Raw genomic sequence first — 15,244 nt, forward strand, 5'->3', positions numbered from 1 at the left:
CTTGTCAAAGTACGAGTCAAGATCTAGTCAGACCTGTGCCTTTGTCTTTGCCTAGGTGAGTGTCCCAATAGATGGGATTGCATGTGCGCACACCACAACATCCATACTCTTGAATACACATGCATGGGAAGCCTGTAGACTAGTGATGAGTTGCATGAGCTCTTCATAGTTCTGGATCTGACTCTGAATGTGTGCCTTCAACTCGACCACTCTAGGCTTCATCATCTTAGGTAAGTGAATTGGGGCTCCCTTGTATCTCATCATCCATGTTTGCATGTAATCAATAGCAGCATGCACGTTCGACAAGATACATGTTCTGCTATCACATCGCTACTGCCATCCATTGAGATGGACGACTGCCTTATGCATGGTACCAAACTTGGAATACAACATCCACATGACTATGTCAAGGGAAAAGACTTCATCCAATATTTCCTTCTTCAATTCTTCTCGAGCGGATGTTGTAACTGATTCTCCTCCTTGCTTGGTTGTCTGCAACTTCTTAGTCATTCGCTTGTTCTCAGCTATCAGAAAGTGAACACTTGAGCTAGTGGCTCCATTGCTGCCTTTGACATGCAGGGTGGATCCTGTTCGAATATCATCTTGTAAACTGGGGTGACAAAATCATCGAACAGTCATGTGATAACTCCTCTGAAGCTGCATTCAGACAACATCTTACAATAAGTGTTCACAGTAGTCTCCACTAGTGTCCATGCCCACTTCAAGCCCGGGAACTCCTGTCGGGCACAGATTGCATCCAATATGTAGGTGGACATGTAGATCTCTGCTTGCATACCTTTGGGTAGCTATCGAGCCCTTGTTACCTGTTCCTTCAGCTGATTAGCCAACATGCTGGACTAGTTGCATACTTTTCCTTCTCTGGCCAGTTGGTCTAGCGCGATCACCCAACTTTGTGGGAAAGTTTTCGTGCTTTCTTGGCCATACAGTCAACATGAAAATATGACCAAGTATTGATACACCTTCCATAGTATCTTCATCTTGTAGACCTGGTTTGGTGTCATCCTAAATTTAGCTGGCTCCTTCACCCAGTTCTTCAAAATGTCTTTGGAGTTGGCATTACTGCTGGGTATGCTGAAGGGAGCCTCCATGATGATCATGGGCTTTGATATCTGATACATCTCATCATAATCCTGTGCCTTGAAGGTAGCAATCTTCATCCCGCTAACACTTCTCAATGTCATCATCTTAGGATCAGTGTGCAAGACGATCCAATGTATCATGTCCACGCATGGGAGCATGGGATACCTGCATGCAATCCGGTAAAAGCTGAACTTCTGGATGTTCACATATACTTGGCGGTCTTCAAGGTCTTCCCCAAATTTTCTTGTGAATGCATCATTGACCTCTTGTAATTTCAACTTAATGTCTTTGTCTACAATTAGCTTGGTATCTACATAGATAGGTAGACTTGCAGACACTCACTCAACTGCTGCTTCAGTTGCACTTCTGTCACTGTCCTTTGATCCTTCTCTCTTGGAGGCCATTGATCCTGAACTTCTAAGAGGCGGATGAACACTTTCTAGATTTGGAGACAGAGAGACATGCATGCAAATAAATCTATCAGCAAAAAAATGTAAACTTTGAAATGGGAACTATAAACTCAAAACGGGAACTCTAGCCAAAAAACCCCATAAAAACATCAAAGACAGTGCTAAAAACAAAAAGTGTTGATGCTGGAATAACACTTTTTTTTCTAGGGTAAATTTTCAACATGTTCTAAAAATGGCGATGAAAACCAGTTTTTGGTGCAAAAATTGTCCAAAAAACGCCCTCAAAACGAAAATTGTTGATGTTTGAATATCACTTTTTTTTTCAATGGTAAATTTTGTGCCAAAAACACCCTCAAAACAAAAAGTGTTGACACTGGGATAACACTCTTTTTTTTCAAGGGTAAAATTTCAACATTTTGAAATAACGGCGTAAAATATTTTATCATGACCCCGAAAAACATTAAAATTTCAAAATTATAATGAAAACATAAAATAAAATTAAAAATTAATATAAAAATAAAACAATGAAAAAACACAAAACAAAAAAAAGTTTTAAAAAATAACAAAACATAAATTAAAATATATATATATATATATATATTTTCTCTGTAAATGCTAAATTCTATTAACTGAAAAGAAAGATATTTTTACATAGTGAGTCAGCCTCAGAAACTAGAGCATGAGAATGCTCAGCATGACAGAACTGTACCCTTACAAAAAGAGATTGGGTAGACCAGTTACTAGTAGCAAAAACCATATAGAAACCACAGAGAGTGACCTGCATAACTGAGAAGGAGACATAGGCTACAGAATCCTGAACACATAGCAAACCGACAGAGAGAGTATCACCAGTTCTTCCCAGGGAAGCCAAAAAACAACCCGCCAATAGTGTTAAGTCCTTGCTGAGAGTGAGAATGCCTGTAGATGATTATCTGGGCGGTAGCCAAAACATAGAGGAGAATTCCATTCCAGGAGGCACTATCCTTCCTTATCCTTGCCATGCTCCTGTCCCTCAGCCAGACCAGCACCGCTTATCCTTATGCTTTCATTACCTTCCATTTCACGGATAGGGACTGCCATGGAGTGACTTGCTCCATTGTGAATTCCTCCCTCGTCATCAGGGCCTATTTCTTCAAGAGGCAGAATATTTTTTAAAAATTCATCCTGATCGGACTTCTCATTTTTCCCTGTCTCTGGGCTATCCCTGTCACTGGAGTGCTCACTGCTTTGGGAGGGATCAGGGGCAATACAAGCCAGAGGGGAGATTTGATTTTCCTCTTCCGACAGAATAATGGTGATATGCGCAGATATCAGAGGTCTGTTCAGATTACTTTGAAACTTAAAATGCGTGGTTTGAAAAGCGCTGTTAGGCACTGGTCTACGTCCAGAGCTTAAAGGAGGCCCAACCTCTTGGGTGGGGGGATCCTGCTCAGAAACCACTACAGGAGAGGCTGAAGAGGGTAAGCCGTTGTCGCGACGCCTTCCAAAACATCGGTTTTTTCTTGAACGCACCATAATGACGGACGAGGGGAAGGGCGTGGAGGAATAGGAGAAACCAGAGACAATAATGCAAATTGGGATGAAACAGGAGCAATTCCAGACCAAATATATATCAAACGCCCAAGACGAAGGCACTGTGCAACCAAAGCTTGAATCAGAAGCAAAGAAGAGCTTACCCCTAAGGAAATTTTCCTGGAGCTCGCATCGGTGGGTTTGGTATCGCCTGTAACCATCAACCGCTTCTAACCCAGCTTCGTTGCCATGAGACTGATCGGAGGCGTGAGGAAAACGCATTGAGACGACATGATTATAACAGAGGGAATGTTGCATTGATCAATGCGAGTCATTAATGCAGAGCACTTACCCAAACCAGCATTAAAACCTTCATTCCCTTCGCGCAAGGTGATATCGCGGGAGGCCACGCTGCTCTGCAGCTGGCGGTACCTGGTATCCCTGTGCTGCATGTCAAACATTAATGACGATGGTGCCACCCGCATCCGGGGGTATTTCTTCTATCTGAGGCATATCCTTCTGCAATAGATTGTTGAAATCCAGGAGTTGAGATTCAGAAGCAAGGTTAGAGAGCGATCCCACATACAGAGACTTCCCACAATCAACTCCCATATTGGCTAATAGGTCCGCAACTTTGTTCCCGTCTCTGCGAATGTGTTTCAGGGAGATCGCTCTGTGGGAAGAAAACCAGCCTTCAATATGTTGTAGCCTTTGGGCCAATCTCCAGTTGTTACTGATTTTGGAAGAGGAGGAGCCCTGTAGAATTCTTGAGATCATATTGATGATAATTTGGGAATCTCCCTCTATTATAAGAGGGAAGAGGTTCTTACTATGTGCTAGTAGTAGCCCTTGCCATAGACCTTCTAACTCCGCTGAATTATTGGTGTCCCACCCTCTTGAACCAAGAAAAGTTAGGATGGGAGCTCCCTTGTGATCTCTGAAGATCCCTCCGAAGCCAGAGTTCCCTGGGTTTCCCTTTAAGGCACCATCAAAATTTAGCTGATACATATTCATGGGGGGAGGAAGCCATTTCTCCAGTGAGTGGCCTTTCGGTGGCTTTATTCCTTTGATTAGTTGATCTTGCTTCCTTTGGAGGTTCCAATTATTCCAAATTGATTGTTCATGGGGGACCATTGGGAAGTCCTCTTGGAACCAGTTCTTGAGGGAAATAGTTTCTTCAATGTTCTATTTGATTGTGTTCCACAAGTCATCCAGCGATTTGGTGTGATTCTTGAATATTCTGTCATTTCTCTCCTTCCATATGGCCCACATAACAAATCCTGGGATGAGCTTCCAGAGAAAATTTAAGATCTTACTTTGATAGGGGTGAGGGTCCCAGTTGCGCAGAATGGTAGTGATATCTCCATTAGCCCGCCCTTCTTTTTGGCAACGGAAACTGATTTTTTGCCAAAGCTTGTGTGCCAGTGGACAGTAATGCATGAGGTGCTCAATGGTTTCCTCATCCTTTTTACAGTTGGGACACATGGAGGGTCCAGAGAAGTTCCTTTTTTTGAGATTGTCCCATGTGAGAATTTTTTTGTGGCTAAGGAGCCAAAGAAAGGTAGATACTTTCGGCCAGAGGGAGGGGTCCCATATTTTGCTCCAGAGTGAGTCCAGCACCATGTGTTCTTTAATAAGTAAGTTGTAGACCTCTTTTGTAGAGTAGGTGCCTTTTTCTTCATATCCCCATCTGAGTATGTCCTGTTCCTCAGAGTATTGGATTTTCCGTTTCATTAATTATGTATCCAGAATTTGTTGTTCTTGCAACAGCCCCTGGCTTAAGATTTGAGTTGCTTTGAGCCATTCTCGGTAATCTTGATGAGTTGAATTGCTCCAGAAATTTCCTACCATGTGTTGAGGTTGCATATCCTATTCCAGAAGCGGATTTGGGGGTAAAAGGTCTCTAAGTTTGGGCATTTGCTACCAGGAATATTCCCAAAATCTAGCATTATTACCACTCTTCACTTCCCAAAATCCATGCTGCTGGATGAGAGTCTTGTGCTGTTTGGCGGAGTTCCACATGATTGAGCCTGAGCTAGTCTCTGACATCCTGATTAATTCCTCCCGTGGACAGTTTCTTGCGTATTTAGCATTCCAAAGCAAGGCCCAAGGGGTTGGAGGTTCAGATAGCCATTTCCACCAGATTCGAGCCCCCATAACTGCATTTCTATGAGAGGGGTCCATTAGTCCAATACCGCCTCCCTTCTTTGGAAGACATGCCGTTTCCCATTTAACTAGGGCCCATTTGTGCCTAAGGCCATTGCTGCCCCAAAGAAACGATCTTTGAATGGTTTTGATTTCATTAAGAACCCATTTAGGCGCTGCAAGAATGGAAAAGAGGTAAAGAGGCATGGCTTGTAGGACAGCTTTGATGAGAACAAGACGGCTTGCCATATTCAGAGATCTATGAGTCCAAGAGGAAAGCCGTGCTTCCAGTTTTTCTAGAAGGATTCACCAGGAAGAGTGCTTTAGGCTGGAGGCTATGAGCGGCGCACCTAGATAAGAGGATGGAAGCTTGGCAATGGAGAAGCCCAGGATGCGACTAATAACTGACTGAATAACTGAGGGGGTGTGGAAGAAGAAGATATGAGATTTGGCCAGATTGATAGAGGCTCCAGAGGCTTCTGAGAAGTCTGATAAAATGGATTTGAATTGACGAGCCTCCTGGACTGAGGGATGCCCAAAAAGCATATTGTCATCAACGAATTGCTGATGAGTGAAGGAAGGAGAGCCGTGAAGGGAGAGGCCTTTGAGACGGAGAGATTGCTGAGCAGACCTAATACTGCGACCTAAACCTTCTGCCATAATAACAAACAGAAAAGGGGAGAGGGGATCTCCCTGCCTTATGCCCCGAGAAGGATGAAAGGTATCAGAAGGAATACCATTGATTAAAATAGAGAAAAAGGAAGATGAGATGAGGATCATAACCCATCGAACCCAGGAGGGGTCAAAACCGAAGGCTATAAGTATTTTTTCAATATACTTCCAACTGAGGCTATCAAAAGCTTTTGAAAGATCTAATTTGAGTAACATATCTGGCTTCTTGGAGATCTTCATAGAATGAATTATTTCATGAGTTAGAATGATCCCATCTGTGATCTGCCTTCCTTCAACATATCCCAATTGCTCGGGCGAGATGATGAGGGGAAGTAGGAGTTTGAGCCTAGAAGCTATGATTTTGGACACGATCTTATAGATTATGTTACATAGCACTATCGGTCTGTACTTGTCAGGTTTGCTTGGCTGGTCCACCTTGGGAATCAGGGCTATGAAAGTTGCATTAACCCTTGGAAACATCCATCGTAGAGAGCGAGACTCCTCAACCACTTGCCAGACTTCCATCTTGATCAGGTCCCAAAAATTGTGGAAGAAGTTAGAGGTGAAACCGTCCAGGCCTGGGGCTTTGCCAGCTTTCAATTGTCGAACTGCAAGTTCAACCTCTTGGAGATCAACATGCTTGAGGAGCATTTGGTTATGCTCTTCTGAGATGAGCTTGGGAATATTTCGAGTAATTTTCTCTATGGCTTGAGATCTGTCACTGTTTGACTCTCTGTGCACTTGCTTGAAGTAATTTAAGAGTTCGGTTTCTATTTCCTCATGCTTTTCCACTTTGATTCCCTGCTCATTTTGAATATGAGTTATGTTATTATGCATCCTGCGCTGGATTGTGGTGCTATGAAAGAATTTAGTATTTTTCTCTCCATCTCTGAGCCATCTGATCCTTGATTTTTGTCGCCATAACGTTTCTTCCTGCTTTTCCTTTTCTACCAGTTGCATATCAAGGATTTTTTCCTGTGCTGCCAAGTTCTCTGATCGGCCATTTGTAATGATCTCCTGCTGTAGCTGCTTCATCTCTAGCTCGATGTTTGCTTTACCCTGAAAGATATTGCCAAATGATGTGTGATTCCAATGCTTGATCTTACCTTTTAGGTGCTTGAGTTTTTGTTGGAATTGGAACATTTTTGAGCCTGGAGGAGGAGAGAAGCTGTTCCATTCTGTGTCGATTAATTTGTTGAAGTCCGGATGGGTTAACCAAAAGTCCTCAAAGCGGAATGGTCTGCGGATCTTGTTTCCCGGATGAGACCATTGGAGGGAAATGAGCCAGTGGTCGGATCCTGTGAAGGGCAGTATGGAGGCCGCAAAATCTCCACCGAGATGAATGGCATTATCTGAGAGTAAAAATCTATCCAGCCGAGAGGCTATTTGCTGGTTCCCTGTCCGTTTATTGTTCCAGGTAAATATTCCATTATTGAAAGGGAGGTCGATAAGCCAGTTATTTTGAATGAAGTCCTTCAGTAGTAGCCCTTCCTGAGAACCTCTGCACCTGCCTCCTCTCTTTTCTTCCTGTCTTGTAATCATGTTGATGTCCCCTCCTGCAATCCATAAAGGGTGCAATCTATTGTGGTTGAGAGCAGAGACGGATTGAAGTAAACTTTCTTTACGGGATGTATCCTGAGGGAAGTATACATTGGTCAAGAGTCCATGTTGATTTGTGCCAATGATATGAAAAGTAGCTTGAAGGAAATTCCTATGTGCATGGAAATTGTTGAGCTTGATAGCTCTCGAATCCCAGATGATTGCTAGGCCTCCCGAGGCACCATCCACATCCACTGCTATGTTATGACATCCAGGCCAGATTTTGGTAGCCAATCTATCTAAAGTGTTAGAATCACATTTGGTTTCTTGTAAGAACAAGACTTGAGGGTTTTCTTGCTTTATCATGTTTTTAATAATTTGTGTCTTCCTTGGGCCGTTAAGCCCTCTTATATTCCAAGATAATAACTTCATTGAGAAGGAGTGGTTTCAGAATGGTAGTACTTTGTTAACTTGGCATACTTGCCGGAATCCACTAGAATTTGTCCTACTTTGATTGTTCTTTGTAGAATAGTTTTCCTTCCCCGCTTTTTGATATCTTTGGCAATGAATATACCATCCCATGGGCCTCCAGTCTGTATTCCTAATGATTTTTGCCTCTGCGCCCGAGATAGTACTTCTTCCAGGTTCTCAAGTTATCCCGCCGGTATATTGTCAAGATTGTTTGTTATGCAAGCGTTTTCTAGACCTGGAAGGTCCAGATCTCCAATGTCTATTGCCTCTGTCTCTTCCTCCATAAACTAAGTGTAATTTGAATCTTCCATTGGTTCTTCTTCTAGACTAACAGTTGAATGTGGTATTTCCATAGGCATAGCTTGAGTGTTCCATAGTATTTCTTTTTGCTTGTCTGAGTTAGAAGCTTCCTTACCTTTTGTGACTGCTTGTGGCATTGTGGGATTTACCATCTTTTAGTGGTCGTCGTTCATTGACTCTGGCTCTGGTGGAGTTGATTGCAGATCCAACTGGTTAGCTAAGACTCCAAAGCTGTTGCTTGTCGAGGGCCCAGGAGGGCTGGTTTGAGCTACTTTTGGCTTTGGAGCATTTTTCTTGTGGGATTTCTGGCGATTTGTGACTTTGATGAAGCCTCTTACTTCAGAGTTTTCTGGATCAGAGGCTGGAGAGGGTTTTTGCACTAGGGGGCAGTCTCTGAATAGGTGCCCTAGGGCATGACATCTCTGACAGCAGAAAGGCACATGTTCATAGTCAATCGTTTGAATCCATTCTATATCATAGTAAGATATGCTAACCGCATCTGGGAGAGCTTGATTGAGGTTCATGTAGACACTTCGGGCAAAAGAAGTATACCTGCATGTTTTTGTTTCCTCTGCGACTTCAACAAACTCGCCTAGAGCATTTCCAATCGCTTGTAGGGAGTCTTCCTGCCAATATTCCATCGGTAGCGAATATAAGCGGATCCATACCGGAGCATAGCTGAGGTCCTCCTTATCCGGGTTGAAACGTTCCACCCATCCTCTGAGAAATAGACCGTCTGCATTAAAGAAGTAAGGCCCTCCATCCAGTACTTTGTTTCTATCCTCCAAGCAGTTGAAAATGGCAGTGAAGAACCCTTTCAGCCCGAGCTGCAGGGTTATATGTCCTTTGGGATGCCATTTCGCATTTATCCAGCTTCTCAATGCTTTTTCAGTTGGCCAGAGACCGACGAATTTCCCTATTAATGCATGATCTTTCATGTACTGTATCTTCGCGTTGATGCGATGGCCTGGTAGTTCAACCCTTGGGCGCACCGAGGCCACTGGTTTGCATGTAGCAGAGTGTACTTCTGGTGTTTTTTCTTCTTGTTTCGCCTGTTGGCCTTTCAGATCTTCACTATTCCCATTCTGGTTACCCGTTCCTTGTCCATCCTCATTCAAAAACTGTTCATTGTCGCTTTGTGGGGGAGGTTCATTGCCCTCCCCCGGCAGGGGCTCCATATGAATGTGTACCCACTGTCCTGTAGACAAAGGCCTCAACCGTCAGAGATTGCAGTGATCCTGCAGTAGTGCAGAGCCTGCTATCGCTGCAAAAGATCAAACCCTACAACGCAGAGTTCCGTGGTGCAGAGCTCCCGATCACCCAATCCAAATAATAAATCGTCCAAATTAAAATATATATTAAAAACAAAACATAAAACCAAAAAAAAAAAAAAAAAAAAAAAAAATCAAATATATTAAAAAAATAAAAAATAAAAATAAAAAAAATCATAAAAATGTAAAAAAAAAACAAAAAACAAAACAAAAACAAAATTAACCTATAAAAAAAAAGAATTAAAAAACTAAAAAAAAACTTAAAAATTATAAACAAATAAATAGTAAGAAAAACATATATATATATATATATATATTGTAAACCATAAAAAAAAATTGGCAAAAAAAAATAAAAAATAAAAAATAAAAATAAAAATAAACTATAAAATTAAGTAGGTAAAAATAAAAAAAACTTAAAAAACATTAACAAAAAACTTAAAAAAAAAAAATTGAAAATTAAAAACAAACTAGATGTTAAGAAAAATAGAAAATTAACAAAAAAAAATTAAGATTAAAATGTTGATTACTTAAAAAAAAATAAAAATTATCTCATAAACCATAAAAAAATTTTGGCAAAAAAAAAAAAAAAATATATATATATATATATATATATATATTAAAAATAGAAAAATTAAAATAAAACATTAACAAAAACTAGAAAAAATATAAAATATAAAAACAAACTAGATTAAAAAAATATAAAATTAACAAAAAATAAAAAATTAATTAATTAATTAATTAAAAAACTAGTAAAAATAATATTAAAAATATTTAAAGGAAAACTAAAAAAAAAAAAAAACCCTCAAATTATATATATATATATATATGAAAATTTTAAAAATATATATATCTTTTCAAATTAAATTAAAAATAAATAAATAAAATAAATTAATTAAAAATAAATAAATTTAAAATTTATAGTTTATAAAGAAATATGTATTTTTGATTTAAAAAATAAATAAAAATTACTAAGCTTACATTTTTTATTTATATAAAATAATAATAATAATAATAATAATAATAATAATAATAAATAAATAATTTTTTTTTTTATTCATTTAAAAGCAAAAAAAAAAAATATTAAGAAAAAAGAAAAAAAAAGAAAAGGAAGTTGACCTCCGGCCACCCGTGGTGGCGCGGCCCTGGGCAGAGGGTCTGCATACAGACCCTCCACCTAAGGCCATACCACCATACGCGGAGGGGCGATTCTTGGCTAGCCGTAGTGACGTGGCCCTAGGTGGACGGGTCTACATGCCTCCGCCCAGGGCCGCGCCACCACGAGCATCCAGAGGTTAAAAAAACAAAAAAAATAAAAAAACAAATTGTTTAAAAAAAAATTAAATTTTTGTAATTATTTGTTTTTTTAAATAAGAAAAAAACTTGTTTAAAAAAAAATTTAAATTTTTTTTTGTTTTTAAATAAAAATTGTAAGCTTAATAAATTTTTTTTGTTTTTTTTTTTTTAAATCAAAAATACATATTTCTTTACAAACTTTAAATGTTTTCTAATATTATTTTTTTTTTTTTTTTAATTTGAAAAGACATATATTTTTTAAATTTTCATATTTTTTTGGTTTTTTCTTTTTATAATTTGAGTTTATTTTTGTTTTCTAAGTTTTTTTTAAATGTTTTTAATATTAATTTTACTAGTTTTACTATATATATATATATATATATATAATCTAGTTTGTTTTTAATTTTTAATTTTTCTAATTTTTGTTAATATTTTTTAAAATTTTTCTATTTTAATTTACTTAATTATATATATATATATATATATATTTGTTTTTTTAAGTAATCAAAATTAAAAAATAAAAATAAAAATAAAACAACTTAAAAATTCGTTAAGTAATAATAATTTCAAAAAAAAAATGAACATAATAAATTTTAAAGTGTGAAAAATAAGTCCTCTAAAAAAAAGATATGTTGCATCAACACATTTCAAAATCAGCATGAAAATCACTAACATTTAAAAACAAATATTTATATTTGATACATAAGAAAATTTAAAGTGTCAAAAATATGCTCCCAAAAAAAAGAAGTGTATTCTGCATCACCATTTTTCAAAATCGGGTCACGTTTTTACTACCCCTACAAAACGGGTAATCGTATCGGCTATTTAAAGTGCCAAAAACTATGCTCTAAAAAAAATATGTGTGTTCTGCACCGCCCCTTTTCAAAATGGGGTCAATTTTTTGCAATCTCTACGAAACGAGTAACAGTATCAGTTCCTGTTTCAAAGTTTACGTTGTTGAAAACCAAAGAAAACTTAAGGAGCGACATGCAACATACCTGGGAGGCTGGCTGCCAGAATTGTGAAAAGGAAGTCTGGGTTGTCTGGGGAGGCTGGCTAGCTATTGGATTTGCACAATGCACAATCTAGGCCGGCCTATTGGCTACTCGAATTACACAATGCGCAATTTCAGCTGGCAGTGGTTGCAAGCCCAGTGACTGCATTACGTAATTTTATGGGCCAGCAGTCACTGTCCCTCAGAGTTGTGCAATGCAAGACTAAAGGAAAGCTCCTGGGAAAAAATGTGCATTTCCTGAGGGGAGGATAGAGCCTTCACTCTCAGGATTGTGCAATGTTGTCTTGGTGAGGGAGACTCCGAACCAAGGCTAGCCAGACCCACCGATGGGCAACTGAAAGCAAATGTGATTGTGAATGCATGGAGATACTTAGCGTAAGCAGGAGTTAATGATCGTGCATGCAAACAGTGAATGAAATATTAAGAAAATGGAACAACATGCATATGGGCGAAGTGAGTCGCCGAATAGGCGACTATTCATGCAAAACAGTTTCATGCATGCGACAGGAGTAAGATGCTGACGAAAACTAAAACGGTGCTAGTACAAGCTAGTATACATGTAAATGATAGCAAGCGTTCAAAGAAATCAAGCAAACAACACTCACACAAGCGAAAACACAAAAAATGATAGAAATGCTACAAAAGACAAGTTAAGACCACTTACCGATGAATAGCTGAGGTGGATGCATCAAAGAGTCCTGGATGTGTTGTGGGATGTCAGAGCTCTTAGATTGATGTGAAGAAATGAGCTCTAAAGCGTCGAATAAATAAGTTTGAAGCTCATGACGCGCATGCCATAAATCTAGGAAAAAGAGACATTTGGAGGAAAGATTCTAAAACGATCTTTGTATGTAACCTCTAGTTTCTAAAAATAGCTCCCTAAAATCTAGGGATGCTTTTTACATGTAGATTTTTCTATTATGGGAAAAAGAAGCCTATGCATGCAAGTCAAGTTTTCCTGGTCCCGGGTGGAAACGGTCAACTCAACTACACATGCAACAGTCTGCTCAGTTGGGAGGAAAAAATGTGCATTTCTGGGAGGGAGATGGACTGGCTGCCTAGAATAGAACCAGGCTTTACCACAATCCCCACCGGATTTGTCCACATACACCGTGAGGAATTTTCCTGTCTCCTAGTCTCTATGCTTTACTGTACATCCCACAATAAAACGGTCGAGGATCCCTAGGCCTAATCTCTGGGTCTGTCAACATGAATAGACCACTCATATTATAGTGTAAAAATGAAGTACATAAAGTATGTTGATGACCATGTGGTTATTTCCATTTCAAGGAAATGTTCTCTTGCAGTGAAATTTCGCATAAAAACAACATGACGACCTGCAATCACCATGTAAACTACAACAATATAAGGAGTCTTCTACAAAGACCCTAGACCTCATCTGAAAATGAGCATACATGAAAAAAGAAGGACATAATCCAAGATTCCCTCATCTTGACATAGAGAGAAAAATGTCCAAGAGTTGAACCTTGTAAGTATCAGCTATTGCAAATGAATTCTGAAGGTGAAAAAACCCCTACAAGGTCTTCTTCATGCTCAACACCCTCATAAATTTCTACCAATCCTTGCTTAATCCATACACCCTTAGCCTCCAACCTACAAAAATTCCATCTAGATGTGCTCAAAACATAAAACAAAAGTCACCAATTAATTCAAAACATCCAGAAACCCCTAGGTAGCCTCTTTTTGAGCTCAAATTGGTGAAAAACTCAAAAAGTTATAAGCTACAAACTCATACATGAACTTGATTGTTAACCATCCTACAATTTCTCCCAGAATACAATTTCTCCCGTCTGGCTAACGCTCCCACAATTTCGCCTTGGAAATCGCTAACTGAGCGAAAAATTCACCCTCCTTAGGTGCATTTTTTCGGACCATTAAATTGTCCTCTAATGCCTTGGGATCGAATTTTTTGGCCGTATGGATGCATAAGACTGAATTCTAGGCCTTAATGCCCACCCCCACCAACCTAGCCCCTTAGAAGTCGGTCTTAGGGTCATATTGTCGAAGGTTCATGGGCTAGGCCTTAATGTCCACCCTTCCTGTCGGAGCCCTTTTCTTTTGTCGTCAGGGTCACATGTGTTCTAGGAGACCTAGGTTGGCCCCCTTAACCTAGCGCCTTTTCCAATCACCTTTCGCATCCATGTTTATGGTGACGTGGTCACTCTCATGACCAAGGGTTGGACCCCTTCCACTAACACCTACCACCTAGCACATTTTTCCCTTGCATTGCGGTCATGTGCGATGACATGTGACTCGAGCTAGGACCATAGCTTAGCACCTTCCGAGCTGACGCTAATACACTCTGCCAAGGGTTATGCCCGCAGTCCTATGGCATATGATTACGGGCATTGAGCTCTTGGACCGGGTCTAATCCCTAGCCCTTGGCTCTCCTACACCTTGTTCATTTGGTGTGGAGTGTGACCGAGGGCTACGGCTTAGCCTTGGCCCCTTTCCATAAATGTGTCCTACATAAAAAATTTATATGCCTGTAGCACCATATATATCAAGTAACATAGAGTGGTGTAACAGTTAGGACTATGGTTTCTTGGTGGAAGGTCATGAGTGTGACTCTCGTGGGGTGGTTATTTGACCCATATAAAAATTTTGACCTATGTGGGGAGGCCACATGGCTGCCTCCCATTGGCCCACATGTTTTCTTGCTATTGATCCACCCAAAAACCAATATTAACCAACCAGAAACCTGCAAATTTTTAACCAATGAAGAGAGGCCAAGTGGCAGCCTACCACTGGTCCTCAAAAAACAAAGTCAAAACCTAAATTTTTCAATTTTTTACCTATTTGGGAAAATGGTCAGTGAGCTATAACTTGAGCTCCCGATGTCAGATTGAGGTGAAACAAATGTCGTTGGGTTCATAATGATGGATACTTTGATTTGGTGCTAGTTGCAACAAATTCTAGGCACTTTCATTTTTGAGCATAAATTTGATCACTTGATCACATCTCCCCACTAGGAACTTTTGGACTCCAAAAGTTTACTTCCCTAGTTCATATAAAGAGGTTACAAGTAAAAAATACCCAAAACTTAATCTGAATTGCAAAATTTTCAATTGGTGTCCTTCAAGCCCCAATCAAGGCACTTCACTTATCATCCTCATTAAGACCTGTTGTCCTATCAAGAATTGAGCCAACATTCTTATCGTTGTTGCAGGAATAAAATACCAATGAGTGGAATCTGAAAATTCTCTTTAATATCATCTTTGCATGGCTCCAAAGCACTTCATCTTGAAGTAAAAATTGTTGAAAACAAACTTGATTCCATCTTGGAACTCATAAGCAAAATGAATATGCTTTAGCGTCCTCAAAATGAGCTTGTACATGATAAGTACACTACTGCAAAAAAATTGAATGACAACATTGGCCTTTCCTACAAGCACAATCATCTTATACAATCTTGAAAACAAATATTTGATTCACACAAGTTTCATCTTGAATATTTGTATCATTGAACATGTGACAATTTGCAAACAAACTTG

General features: G+C 39.3%; 1 protein-coding gene across 1 annotated transcript; it reads right to left on the reverse strand.

Annotated features, from left to right (window-relative positions):
• Positions 1 to 8,305: 8,305 nt before the first annotated feature.
• Positions 8,306 to 9,328, reverse strand: LOC149202168 (uncharacterized). The gene has a single exon (XM_089401506.1). It carries the CDS (start codon positions 9,326 to 9,328, stop codon positions 8,306 to 8,308), a length of 1,023 nt encoding a protein of 340 aa, XP_089257632.1.
• Positions 9,329 to 15,244: the final 5,916 nt, after the last annotated feature.

The sequence above is a fragment of the Pinus tabuliformis genome, chromosome 2_1 (genome assembly GCF_031772625.1).
Source record: "Pinus tabuliformis cultivar Carrire ecotype Pingquan chromosome 2_1, CPIR1, whole genome shotgun sequence".
In the NCBI taxonomy this organism is placed as follows: domain Eukaryota; kingdom Viridiplantae; phylum Streptophyta; class Pinopsida; order Pinales; family Pinaceae; genus Pinus; species Pinus tabuliformis.